The sequence below is a fragment of the Toxotes jaculatrix genome, chromosome 23, assembly GCF_017976425.1.
Source record: "Toxotes jaculatrix isolate fToxJac2 chromosome 23, fToxJac2.pri, whole genome shotgun sequence".
Lineage (NCBI taxonomy): Eukaryota > Metazoa > Chordata > Actinopteri > Toxotidae > Toxotes > Toxotes jaculatrix.
In genome coordinates this window covers 12,501,020-12,515,530 of record NC_054416.1, presented here as the reverse complement: position 1 = coordinate 12,515,530, position 14,511 = coordinate 12,501,020, and the positions used below count along the sequence as shown (strand labels likewise).

Sequence of the window (14,511 nt, the reverse complement as noted above, 5' to 3'; positions counted from 1 at the left end):
CTCATGAAGCTCAGAAACCAACAGTAAGATTAAACAAAGTCGAGCCTCCTTTGATGGACCAAACGTCTCAAACCATTTTCAGGGTTTCCCTAAGTTTGCATCACCGTGTTTGATCACAACTGACAGGATACCTCTATCACACAGCTAGGTGGTGAGATGATCCTAATTTAGTAAGTGTTTTCTAGTCTTGGTTAACAAAATATATTTACAGTAATGTGTTACGAAACAAGCATATGACAGCATGCAAGAAGATGTAAATAATAACAGCTGCAAGGTTGTAGGCACTTGCTACTTTCTTGTCTTCTTGGCCTAGTACCATGTTTTCCCTGCACGACTATCTAATAATTTCCTGTGCAGCCCAGGTAACCGTAGGATTTAGATTCATACTGAATGTGCTGGCACCTCACAATTTACATCTAATACCAAGGCCTGTGCCATTTATAGAAACAGGCAGAAAATAAGGGTATGGAGGTCAGTGGGGTGGATAGACATGTAGAGCATCAGACTTTCAAACGAGCGACCACAGTTCCAATCCCATCACAGACTTGCAGTCAATCTTCACCTTTTTATTGACCATGACCACAATCCTTCCCTAACCTTAACCAAACCTTTTGGTTGCCATGTGCAAGACAAACTAAAATAATCTCGCCAGAATCCCATAAACGTGACAGTATTTGATTAGGTTCACACTTAGCAGAATATGGTGATGACACTGTGACTAAGCCTAACAGGTACTTCCAGTCTTCAGTAACATGTTGGCTAGTGGTCAACACCTAGGAGAAGCACTGCTAACAGTGTCTTGCTGCATCTGTTACATTTAGACTGCTGCATTTAGACTGATTCCTGTGCCAAAGATTTCTATATGCTGTACTTCAAAGTTTTGCTTTTAGAGATGCTCACATACTGAACTGCAATCAGTTCACTTTCCTTTCTTCTATATACACACAGGCACTCTGTGTGTCTCAGTCTGCTCTGGAGTGAGTACTTACAGGTGGATAGGCCAAAGGGTATGACATTAGCAGATGGAACACTCGCGCCCCACATGCAGACCATATGTCATGCCAAATCTCATCTCATCGAGCGCTAAGAGAAGGTGTTGTTGGCTCCTGAAAGGCCACCTTCCAAACAGATAGCATCAGCCTGACACCCTGACCTGACTAGAGCTGAGGGCTGCAGCTCTGCTCCATATCATATCTCGTCGCATTAAGGTGGGAGAGCAGGGTCATGATATACCGCAATAAAAACACGAGGCTGAGCCCTCTCTTCCTAAGCCCTGCAAAGCACTCTAAAGCCCAGAAATGAAAAGGTCAAAAGGGTCAGTGGTTGACAAACTATAGGTTTTAGCAGTAATAACTCCATAAACAGAGAAACAGTAAAGGAGAATCAGTACTGTACTCTAATGCTGATTGAGTGGTACACACTCATACAGTGAAACTTGTAACTTCGTACCCTGATTTTCTTACATGAATTCAAGCTTTAGTTACTGTATGGCTCTGGAGAGGGAATCGCCTGGGAGATGTCATGGCATTGAATATATTGTCGTCTGTAGTTCTGCCTGATTCGCTCCCTTTTTTTTCCCTCTCTCCTTTATATACTCCCACGCTCTTATTTTGGAACCTTTTATATGGTGTTGTGTGTGACTGAGTGGCCACGAAGCAGGGCACTGCTGTACAAGGTTGCTCAGTCAACCAAGAAAAATAAAGGTTAAATAAAATATTCCTCACATACCTCCCCCGTGTTTCAACTCTGTGACAGATTATTGCTCAAGCAGCACCGGTGAATAACAACATAAATATTTAAGCACACGGGCTGAATTAAAAAAAATAAGGACTGAAGTGGTCTTTCCATTTTAGTGGCAGTTCTGTGACGAAAGCCTGGCAGCATGGGGAATCTGCAGTAAACTGCAAGACCTAATGAAAAAGCAGCAAAATATTTCTCACGGTGGAACATTCAAATCGTGTCGTGACCTCAGACACAATATAAGATCATTTACAATAATGCAGAATCCAACGCAGGTCTAACAAGACTAACAGAGAAATGGTTTAGAGCCCTGTGGTGGGATAAAAAGGCAAAACAGCTTTAGCCTCCCTACTGCAGACAGATCACACAATTATTCCCTATGCTTGTATGACATCTAGTGGACAACCTGGGGTATGGCCATCCTTTAAGAATTATTTCAATGTGTGTCATGCCAGTGGCTCCACAAATAATAAGTGGTGTAATTTGTCATAGACTGGGGCCACTTCCATGCCTGGCGGGGGCTTTTTAAGTTTTTGGATCACACTCCATAAACTCTGACACACGTGCATTTTAAGAGCACAGACGTGACACACATACGGTAGAGAAACTGAACGGGAACGAGTTGGGTTCACATACAAACACACTACAGAGGCACCTTCCACTGGATTTCTTAACTTTAAGCATCACCACAATAATCACAGTAAGATTACCATCTGGTAAATTCTAACTTCATGCCAAATATAAAACTGATCCTTCTGACTGTAAACTCATGGTAAATATGAATAAATCAAGAAATATTCGGTCATATTCTCTAAACAGACCTTTTTTGATGTTAGAAAGGGAAATGAAAGAGCACTGTTTACTGCTGCCGCCTCAGCTGCTGTTAAAGGTTGATCAGAATCAAGTCCCCACCTCTCTACATCATTGTAAAAATTGAACATACGCACAGGCACACAAGCATCGTGGCAAACATGAGATTTTCTCCATCTCTGTCACTGTGGCTGGCAGCACTTACCTGTGGGCTAGTTGCTCAATTGTCAGTGGCCATGATAGAAATAACAGTTTGCTATCATTCTGTCTGCATGGGGCAGAAAAACATTAGCTTTCTCTGAAAACACGTACACACCAGGTGCTGCCATCTCTCAGTGGATAAGCAATTAGCTTTCTGGGGGCCAAAACTACAGTTTGTCCCACATAGAAAACAAGCGACACCTGTGTGTGCAGCCGAGTGGAGCCGAGACTCAGCGCCACATAATAGAAAATAGGAACATCCAACATGGGGAGTGTCAAGTTGCCCTTTTCTGAATGTGTTTTTGGAGACAGCTGACAGGAAAATGAATAGAATGGGTAATAATCAGGGGAAAGCCAATGAAATCATTTCATAGCTGAGTGTTGCAGGCAAGCGGGGCGGTTTGTGGGATGAAAAATCCTGATAATTATGTCAGTGAAACGTTAATTAAATCTGTGACAGAAAAGGGGAAATTAAAGTGACAGAACTTATGGAAAAAAGAGAAATACAACTTAAATCATTTCTTGTGCAAAGAGATGGGGAGAGACATACAAATGAGGAAGAGTGAAAAATGGCAATGAGAGAAATATGTGCGCAAAGGGAAAAAAAAAACAAAAAAGCAATGCTTATTGAAAGGAAAGAATATATGGAAGAGCAGAGGCGTGGGTAATGAGAGAGGTGTCACACATCATGAGGTTAGGAGAGAGCAGAAAAGGGCCACTGCACAGAATCAAGATGAGATAGACAGAAACATTTTAGTCAGAAAAATGGATAGAACCACTTACTGAGGCTACAGTCTATCCTGATACAATCTGGCGAGAGAGAGAGCGAAATGGTGAGTTCAAATAAAAAGAAAAGGACAAAGAAAGAGACAAAGAAAGAGAAAGAAAGAGGAGAAAGGATAAAGAGAGAGAGAGAAAAAAAGACATTTTACATCCTTCAAGGTACATTCTGCAGACAACCAAGCATTGTTCTGGGGCCACCATCCGGGGACAGGCTCTGAGTCAGGATCACCCTTTTCCTCCATCAGTCCCATCATCTATCCCTCCTTCCACCCCATACCCCCAAAGCACAGCAGAAGGCAAGACTTACACCGTCTTTGATCTTTACAGTGGGACAGCATGATGCAACGTCAACATCACGGCGACACCTCTGCTTTTATCATATTTATGAAAATAAACTACGCAAGTTGGTGAAATACATAATAAAAACTTGATGTGATTTCAGAGACAATATCAAAATGCAAATTGTGTTCTTGGAGTTATAAGGTTCTATCTGACTGGAGTCGAGTTCTGAAATACCGAGCATCAAATATTTAACATACGATGTGGCAAAACCCTCATGCACTTTGCATCTTATTCTTTTTTTGGATTGGGAATAAACACGGTGAAGCCATTTCGTTCACACAGTGTGAAACTTCCCTTTTTTACCTGCTTCTGCTGGGCTGCCACTAAAGCAGATGCAGTGTCTTGCACCTTTAACTTTCGCCCCCTTCTCCTGGCAATTGGAGAAGTGTTTGCCTTCTGCGGCACTCTGAGCATGAGAAACCCGACAGTGTAAATGACAAGAAAGGGTGATCTGCACATCCCAGCCACCTCATGCCTGGTGCACACAAACCACAAGAAATAAGACCCTGCTATGTGCTATTTGCTACAAGTGGTGCTACAAAAATACAGGGCTGGTTAAAAAGCCTTGTCCTTCAACTGGAACAACGGGTCAAAGCAGAGTGTCAGTAAACATCTGCTCTGGTTAAATGTCCTCAAGTAAGGAAACTGAGTCCTAACCTCAATCCCACTACCAAAGATGAAGGTTAATAAACAGAGACTTCCTTTACAGGGATCACTTTAGTATCAAATTGTTATTCCCCACAGAATCACACATCTCAGAATTAATTTATTACTCTTCTGCCCCATCTAGTGGCTGCAAACTGCATGCGCATGTGGCAGTGTGGCTGGGTTGTGGTCTCGAGCTGTCAACCGCTACAGAATAGTGGACACAAACAGCCAGGGACCGGTGTCACTCTGTAGAGATGTGGGGGGAAACACCAGCGTAGTTCCATTAAGATGGCTGTACGGGCCGCATATGTTGGTTGATGATAAGCAGTGATGTTTTCTGTGAATACACAAAACTGGGCTTGGCCCCAGTTTGAAAACCACCGCCCCTCATGATGTGAATTCATCTACTGTTAACCAATAAAAAGAAACTCTGATGGTGTTAAGCCAGAACATACCAGTTGTCATCTGACAGTGTTAGTGTGGCAGACTTAGCTTCAGCTGACACACTGCACACTGAAGAGGTTCTCATCATTTTCTATCACTAATAAATATAATTAGGGCTAAATATGGCCAATTAAAGCCTTTCTTTGTGATTAATTAGCAGGATTTTAATTATCTTAACAAGGCCTCCCAACAAAGCCTTAACAGATATTGAGGATTCCCTGCTGATTGTGGGATGCATTTCACTTTAGCTGTAAATTAATTTCCTTGCTAAAGAACTATGAGCAGAGCTGTGGTGTCTGTCAATAGTGAGAGGTTTTTTTTTTGTTAAATGTAATTTAAGCACAGCTAAAAACAGTGAAATGGAATTTATTATACAGATTCATTTGAGGACTCTACTGTCAGGGATTAGCCGCAAGTGTGTGGCTGGGGGATTGTTAACAGGTCATGCTGTGGCCCTGTGTGGAGCAGGTACAGCTACAGCTGTGAGCCGGTCTCTCTGACTGTTTGATCCGAGGGCCGCAGACATACAGGCCATTGAAGGGATGAAAAGTTCTGAGTCTTCTGAGTCCCTGCCAAGGTGGGGGTGTTGATGAGTGACAGAAAAAGAGACAGAGAGAGAGCGAAAAGGAGATGGAAAGGAGAGAGAGAGAGAAATAGAAAAAGAGGAATGGCCGCCTTCGTTTATCCCACCGCCCGCTTCCTGTCTCTATGGTGGCTTAAACTCCCATATTCCAGGGTGCACCTCTGTCATGCTCCTCCTGGTTCACAGCCAAAAGCCTGTTCCTTCAAAGGATCAGGACAGACTTAAAGTATCCGGAGCTGGAGGGTCATGCCCATCTTCCCCAGAGCGCTAATATTCATTGCAATGAAATTTTAATAAGCCAAAAGGTCTGCATTCATGCAGCCAGTTATTAGAGGTTATGCCTTCGCTCTCTATGAAACCATCCATCTTGCAAACCTTACTCTACAATTTCACTGACCTTCTCTGCACTAAAATTGCCTTTCAGACCTCTTTACATCCACTTCGTCTCTGAACTCCTGTGTAATTACTTATGATGAAGATTCCTATCTTCTCTTAGCAACGCCACTGGGCAGAAGTGGAGCCAACCAGCCCCTCGGCTAACTCCACAGAAAAAGGAATAGAGCAGAACCATGAGGAAGAGCGAGACAGGAGCAAGGCCACCTTGAAGTTTCTAGAGACAGGTTAGTGGGTTAAGGCTCAGAGTCGGGCCAGGAATACTGTCACAGATGGAGCTTTTTTTTTTTATTTTCATTTTTTGCTGTGGGGCTTCACAGGGAACAAAAAGAGGGCAATGAATGAGGAGGGGGCAATAATGGCTGCAGGGTGGCTCCCTTCAGTGACTGAAATGACTGTTCTGGGGATGCCTTTACATTTCACTTAACATTTTTTTTTCGGTCTTATCTTCCTGCAGTAAGCACTTTATCAATTTGTGGAGAAGAAGTTTCGATATTTGTACCTCAGTTTTCTCACATAAATAAGCCTTTGAGTGCTGCTGTCACAGAACTGGTGGGTAATAATGGGTATAAGCTAGCTTGTTAGCTTACTCCCCTGCCAACTGTACCCATTAAATGAAATAAAGTGTACTCTATCATCCAAACTCAATCTGATGTAACTGAGGGACAAATTTAGAAGCTTTTTCCCACCCAGCTAGTTCAGCAGTATACAATGCTAAAAGACAGAGTGAGGATGAGGAGACAGGGGATGATAAGAGAAAAGTTAGCAGAGACGTCTGTGATGAATCACGGTGGCCTACCGAGGTTCACGGTGAGCTTGACCCGGCCTCCGTCCAGCTCCAGTCGCAGGGTGTCCGCTGACTCCTTGGAGGTGGTGGCCATGAGCAGGCCGTACGCCCGCTGGGACATGAAGCGCAGCGCCACGTCCTCGGCCTCCGTGTGCATGGTGACCGGCATGATGATCTTCAGGTACATGCTGCCGTCATAACTTAGCACTGTCGCCTCTGGATGGGGGAGAGGGAGAGGAGAGAAGAGGGACAAAGTGGGTAACTCATGACACAGGAGAGAATGCTTACAGAGGGGGAGAGATGAAATGAAAGTAGACAGCCCAATATCACCCGCCAAGTGAAATTCAGTGTCAAACTAAATGACACTGTAAAAACCACTACACTACAGATCTATTTCAAACCACATTTAGACAACATGGCTTTTCAAATTTGTCTCAAAGCCCCAAAAAGTGTGGCCATAGGCCTTAGACTCATATACATTTTCCTTTCACTGTGTTTTAACCATTTCAAATGTCAACTGAACTAATAAAAAATCCTCTATGTGTGAATGTCATACCTACAACATGATATCAAGGGAACAATCAGTGAGGATGATGATCAAAGCCACGTGTGTCTGAAAAGTGAAAACCTATCATTCTGATCAAAAGATAATATCAATCACTGCTGCACTTCTCAGGCACACAGGAGGGGTTTAAAGGTTGGATGACAGCATGTCGACTGCACCTCCGGGCATTTGTCTCTTTTTGTGTTTTTGTAATTGCACCTCTGCGTTGCGTGCCATGTAATTTTCCTGATAAATATAATTATGTCTTCACTTGTGTCGAGCTAATGTTTTGCAAGTGTGCAGAATACGCTTAGGACTTCTTACATTCCCATTACATTTTCATCAGATGACACATCCACCACCCGAAGCACAAAATGAAAACATTCATTATAAGGAGAAGAAAAGGAAATGTTCATAATAAATCCAAAATCTCACTCCTCAAGCTTAGAAAAATGTGTAGCAGGTTCCTGCATCATCCTTATTCGCACTAGTGGCAGCCGTGGTTATGCTCTTTAGAATCAGCCATGCCATAAACAGACTGCTGTGTAGAGTGACAGTTCTCAGAGGACTGCTCTTATTTTGTAGTGTGGGTCAATGTGTGTCACCATTGGTTAACACATCACTGTCACAGGGCTACTTCACTCAGGTGAAGGCAAAAACATGATGCTAAAAGATGCAGACAAACCCCTGCCTGCTGTGAGAGAGCAAACTGGTAAAAGCAGTAAAATTTAAAAAGCGTGCATCATTTTATCAGTCAATCAAAACAATCCATAGCTCACAAGGAATATTCATTATTACCCTAGCCCCTGCTCAAAATACCATCGATGCTTTTAATTTTATGTGGCTTGGAGGAATCATGTAATATCCTCTGGGTTTTCTTCCTCTAGTCAATATCATTGATTGTCCTTACACACTGTTAATCTATGCACTCAGTCTACTGACACAGAGAAATATGGAGCTGGTTATTAGAAAAGTGCTCTCAGCCACATCCCGCAGTAACACACAACTCCACAAGATGGCAGAGGAGTATCACTGAAACCGGCCCCTGACACATGAGCACCCAAAGACAAAACTGTTAAAATATCACCCTTCAAAATAAAGACATTTCATCCTCTACCGCCACTGTCCTGATTTGAATCCAATCTCTCCTTCTCTCATTACCCTCCATGTCCCTCAAAATCTCATACTGTCATGGCATGTCACCCCCCACAGACGTGCAAAGAAAAAAACCACGGACTGAGGCGTCTGCAGCTGACTGGGATGAAACAGACATACATGGTGCTATTTGACTAGCTCACCTTGCAGCGGCGTGGCGTATGTGCCACCTGGGTTTTGCATGACTGGCACAGATGGCGGCAGTAGGCCTGGCTGCTCTGTCACACTGCTGCCAGCCTCTCCCCAAATCTCGTCCCAGCCGGCGGGCCCTAATGCCACCCAGCCTCGGGTGGCATTTGGTTCACACACACACACACAGCTCCCTGTGGAGCTCTTGCTTCTACTATACAGCAGCTGCTTGGCTGTGCCAAATACAAGGCAGCACATCGTCAATGTGCCGAAATGCTCATTCCACACTTGTTTTCTTGCTCTAGTTTATTGGATAAAGTGTGAGACATTAATGACTTAGCTACTTTTCACTGTTTCATGTTGGGACCATCTGCAATTCCCTCTGCACGCTTAAATACTGTTGTGTATGATGCTTTGATTATGAGAAATGTTTTTAGCTTCACTGAAAGAACGCTTTATGGGACAATCTGTGAGTCTTGTTTGGGGTACAGGCATTTCTGTTCTGAACTGTGTACAACACAACTGTGTATTATTGCAAACAAAGTCTTCAGACATCTCTTCACCATCACCTCCTCACCTATTTCACAGTTGGTTCCCAGGTATCCAGTGCCGGTGCAATCACAAATGTAGCGGTTCCAGCCTTCTTTGCACAGCCCTCCGCTGCCACAGGGAGCGCTGCTGCACCGCTTCTGCAGCTCACGGGTGCAGAAGCTGCTGACACCCAGCGCGCTCTGGATCTCAGCCAGACGGCGGACGTCGCGGCTCTTGCCGTCGATGAAGAGATCGCGGACGCAGCCCACGTAGCCGTAGTTAAGCAGCGCTGTCCACACTTCTGGCGGCAGGATGAGGTCCGACTTGGACTCAGGCAGCCCGCCCAGGTACATATCACTGTCCAGGTCCAGGATTTCACTGCCCTCTGGGGAGCTGAAGGGCATGCTGCGGCTGTTGACTGAAATAGATCCTAAAACACAGAAACACAAACATGATATAGTGGCACTGGATATACTACTAACAATAACAATGTGGCTGACATTGTTTTAATCATGGGAGTGTGGTCCTGGATATACCTACTGTGGTGGGAACAAACATAGAGGTGGTTTTGACAGACTTTTGTCTGTGGACATATTTTGTCACTATGATAGCATTGCAACTGTACGAGGTGGAGTAAAAATAAAGGCAGAGTTCAAAGATGGGTGTGGTCAGTCCACGTTGATGGGGGTCATGGCTGGTGTGATCCCATCACAAAGTGGTCTCTATTATTTAGTGCCTGAAAGTGTGTTTTAATGACTCAAAGAGGCTGTAAATGATAGGTGGGTGAGAGGGTGGGAGGTCAAGTGGATGAGTGAGTGGGGAGGTAAGCAAATGAACGAGTGAGGGGGCAATAAGTGGATAATTTAAGAACATAGAACAGACAGATGAAAGATAGGGAGGAAAGATGACAGTAGAGTGTGTGTGTGTGTGTGTCTGTGTGTGTGTGTGTGTCTAATGTGTCTGTAATAGGCTAAATGGAGGAGAAGGGAAGCAGAATGCAGCAGGGAGTGGGTGAAACAAAAGGCCCCTCTCTCCTTCTGTGATTAACGACTCCGTCTTAATTTTCTATTAAAAGCCAATTACAGCAGGAGCAGCAGTGAGATCACATGCATGCGTGCACACACACACACACTCATTCACACCCTTCCTCATTATAAGATGCCATTAGGGTGAGATATAATGTCCAAGGTGCTTGCACACCTCCAGATCATTCATCAGAAACCACACACTCAAGCATGATGCTCCTGTTGTGCCCACATGCAGGCTGAGGCACTGGAACACAACACGCAGGTATGAAAAATAAACTTACAACAACAAATACCACTAGATGCATCGTCAATAGTATGTGTAACCACCTCTTAGCTTTCATTTTAGCATGCATGGACGAGCATGGAGAGCTGGATGGTTTCAGAATATGTCATGAATGTGATGAATGTGAACAAATAATCATCCAACAACACAAATTACAGATGACTTGTCAGTCTCAACATAACAATAACACAACTTTAAGGCAGCCCTCACCTTTCCTCCCTTCCCTCTGGAAATCCACATGGCACCATTCACCGTCATTGACCTTCTTGTTGCTGGCCTTGAGCTTTGTTTTTCCAGAGCCCATATCGATCAGCAGGTACAAATACCCGTCCAGCAGCTCCATGGCAAAGTAATCAGTCTTCAGCTCCCTACCGGGCTTCTGCTCTTTGGGACTCTGAGGGCGGCCGTGGCTGAACAGCAGGAGGCCGCTGGGCTCCGTAGTGCGGAAGTCAAAGGAGATAGAGCCCGTCTTCTTGGTGTTCCACTTGGGCAGGGAGATGTAGGACTCGGGGGTCTCGAAGGTAACGGGGTCTAAGGCTGCCACGTCCTCGCAGCGGAACACCAGGTCACCGTTCAGGGTGATTTTAGGGTCGCGCTCGATGGCCAGCCGCGAGAGCTCCAGCTTAAAGTCATTGTTCTTGTACACCACCTGGGTGGCAGAGAGGAGAACAAGTGGTTACAAGGTTATCATTCCATACAGAATAGTGTTCGTAACTGGACTGTTGGATTATTTAAAAATAATTTCTATGGCCTAAAAACAAAATACAGCTGCAACAGAGAAGCACATCCCGTCCACAACACTGAGTGCCTGCAGATGCATCCTAATTGCCTAAATGGATTTTAAGTTACCACTGGCTGCAGAGAAATGAATCAAAACATGAATGAAATACATGATCAATCCCCTAACAAGAAATTTAGGTCAGATGAGTGCTCAGTTTACTGATGTTCCATTATTTGGAAAGGAAATCCTTCACACTTTGAAAAATTCAAACACTGAGCAACCACTCGGGGCCACCGAGTTGCCCAGGGCATGCTTTCATTGATTCTACTGATGTCTGTGAGTGTTGGGGTTGTGTGGGTGCACAAAATTCTGAGTGCGTCAGGCTCTGATCAAGGCTGCATAAACTCCCCACTCTTGGTCAAATCCGTGAAGTGTACAAACTATTTGTTGCTGTACAGAAAAAAAAAAACCCCAAACAAACCTGTAGCTCTGAAATGTCAGTATATACAGTATGCACAATAAATGGGGAAAAAAAAAACGTAAGGGCTCCAGGGGATTTCCAGACATGGGGAGACGTGAACGTTGCCTCCAGCCTTAATGCAAATGGCTGCGACAGCCTTTGATGAAATATGGCTCTATTGTTTCAGCTCAAAGTGTGTGTCTATTCCTCACTGTGTGCATTCATAATGGATTAAGTGCTAAAGGCAAAGTAAATTATCCTTGTCTTTCATAGTTTTAGTTTTCCTTTTATTTGTTGAACATGCTGTAGACAGTGTTTTGAGAGGCCGTCCTCAAGGTAATAGTGTGAAGCAGCTGAGGTCTTTGAGTTTGTTTGTGTGTTTTCTCTCCTGATTGTAGCGCTCTTCACGCACTCTCACACACCCACACATACACACTGACAGGTAATGGAGACCAAACAAACAAAAAAAAAAAAAAAAAGGCTTTTCTACATTTCTATCTTTGTTTTCTTCTTGTGTCGCAGGCACAAGGTTAAGGCGATTGTTCTGTTATTGTAAAGCCTCGGGTTTGATCCCAGCAGCAGATGTGTTCTGTTGATCTTCCATTGAGTGAAGGTATAAAGGAGCCACCTGCTCATGTTCTCAGAGCTTAACATATCTACATATCTTAAAAATATCTTCAAACTAACGGCAAACTGTAAAATTATATTACTACGCAACATTTTCAATTCATTTCACATAACCTGTGGTATCTATTCCTCTTGGTAGACTCTGAACAGCGAGATATGAAGCCTATTTGAGATAACAGAGAACATAAGGTTCCCAAATCTTTTTTTGTGAGGGTTCAGTTTTAAACTTAGATACCTGGACCCACCAGTAGAATACTGCTTATTTCCTACACCTAGTAGTCTAGTTTGATTACACCTGCAAACTACAGCTTACCCGAAGTAGAAAGAGAAATACTTAATGATGAATTATTATCTGTGTATTAAGTCACCATTTGCTTTTGTTTGCATTGGCCTGTTTTCATATTTGCACCACTGAAAGGCCCGTCTTGTGCGATGTGATCTAATTTCACCAGACCGCTGCTGTCATCCCTCATTGTCTTTCACAGTATCTCTTTCCAATGCCCTCCAGTCTTACCTATTTTTCACATGTATCCACACTCTCTCCCTCTGTACCTCTGCCTCTCTCTCATCCTCTCTGTCAAACACCACACCTACGCACAAGCACAGAATGAACCACAGGAACACAGATATGCTGGGTTATTCTTAAACTTAAGCCTCCTTCCGTTATCTCCTACATTGGCCACGCTGCCACATGTACTGTACACCTCATAATGTCGTCATTAGCAGAGATTAGTCCTGGTAATTAGCCATGATAACGCTAAAACTGGCAGCTAATAAGGCGTGAGCTCGCCTGGATTAAGGTGTTAGAAAAAAAGAGAGGAGTAGGTGAAAGAGAGAAAAGGCAGGGGGAGGAAAGGAGAAGATTTATTTTTATTTTATTTATTTTCAAGCATTTATTTTTGTTTACCCATGCTGCTCTGCTTCTACACAAAAAAAAATGCAGCTGGGTGTTATGATTCTTCAGAACACCGGGATCATACAGTGTGTGGAGAGAAAAGATGAGGCAGGAAATAAAGCTGGAGATGTGCTGTACCAGATGACTTTGATGTCAGTTAGTATCTGCAGTGTGGCTCCAATGACTGATTTGAATACCAACCAATGTCTAAGCTAGTGCTGGATGGATAAAATGCAGACGCATGATTCACACATCTGTACAATCACACTGACATTGAATATGATTATTTTTATCTGCAGGGCCAATGAGAGGTGCTGCCAACAAGTCCATTGAACACTGGCTTTGTGTCATTATCATCAGGATGATCCCTAAAAATAACGGTTAAGTCAAAATTTTCCACAAGTTTCTATATCAAACCAAGAAATTCTTTTCTTTTTCAATGTGTAGCTGACATCAAGATCTAATGTCTCGGGGATTCTGTGCAATCGAATGTGTCACAGTCAGGATAATGAAGGCAGGCTTGCTGTAATGTCACCTGTGATTGGCTATTGATAGTGTGCAATTTTCAGTGAGGACAGAATTTGTTCAAAAGTTCAAACGGCAGGTAGGACACGGCAAACATGTTTGCTTTTATTGTGACAGCTCGAATCATCTCTGGATCCTTAGCTCTTTCACACCACAGTACCATCCCGGTGTGAAATTTTACAGCTTTGTTTTGGGTTTGATCCAAGCAGCTGTCCTTGTTGCTTTTACTGTAGGTGGCCAAATCCAGCTCATTGTTTCACATGTTCAATTCAGCAAGAGCAAGACATGAAAATGCTACGAAAGCCGGTCACTAGGTGTATGAAAAGCTACCTTTTCACAGTCGCTTAAACCTTCCGGTGTGTCCCAGGCAAAAGAATAACAGGAGGGAGGTGAGGAGAACAAAAGGCAAATAGCAGAACTCAAAAGGAGGTGGGAGAATACAAGGGAGAGGTGTTGAGCAGTAAGGGAGGTAGGAGAAGATGGTGGTGAATGGCAAATGAGAGGGAGACGAGGGTAACAGAGGGACGGAGGGATGTATGGTAGCACTGAAATGTGTGAGGCATGCGAGGCCCACTCTGAAAAGTGTATCAAATAGTCCGTGTCTTTGTAAAGCAAAGGTCCCAGACGATCGACCAGGTTCTGTATAAATGCATGTGCTGACTCAGAATCCAGACCGTATGCCTTTCCTTCATATCTTCAAACCCTTGAGGCTGTCTGACTTTATCCAGACATTCTGTAATATGTCCTCTTCAGTGCTGGGAGGGCAAGTTTCAACAGCTTATCTAACGAGCCAAACTGCCCACTGCTGAGAGGCTTGCAGGCTCTGCCCGCTAATAAATGGACCACTGTCAAAACTTTACAATCTTGTGCAGATTTAATAAT

At 43.8% G+C, this 14,511-nt stretch overlaps 1 protein-coding gene across 1 annotated transcript in view; it reads right to left on the bottom strand.

Annotated features, from left to right (window-relative positions):
• nrxn2b (neurexin 2b) overlaps positions 1-14,511 on the bottom strand; it is a 511,829-nt gene that overhangs the window by 297,348 nt on the left and 199,970 nt on the right. Inside the window, exons 8-11 of the mRNA XM_041030969.1 lie at positions 10,612-11,050; positions 9,137-9,520; positions 6,744-6,947; positions 3,535-3,561 (exon numbers count right to left, since the gene is read on the bottom strand). Coding sequence (XP_040886903.1) covers positions 3,535-3,561; positions 6,744-6,947; positions 9,137-9,520; positions 10,612-11,050 — 1,054 coding nt within the window. The remainder of the gene's footprint in view (positions 1-3,534; positions 3,562-6,743; positions 6,948-9,136; positions 9,521-10,611; positions 11,051-14,511) is intronic.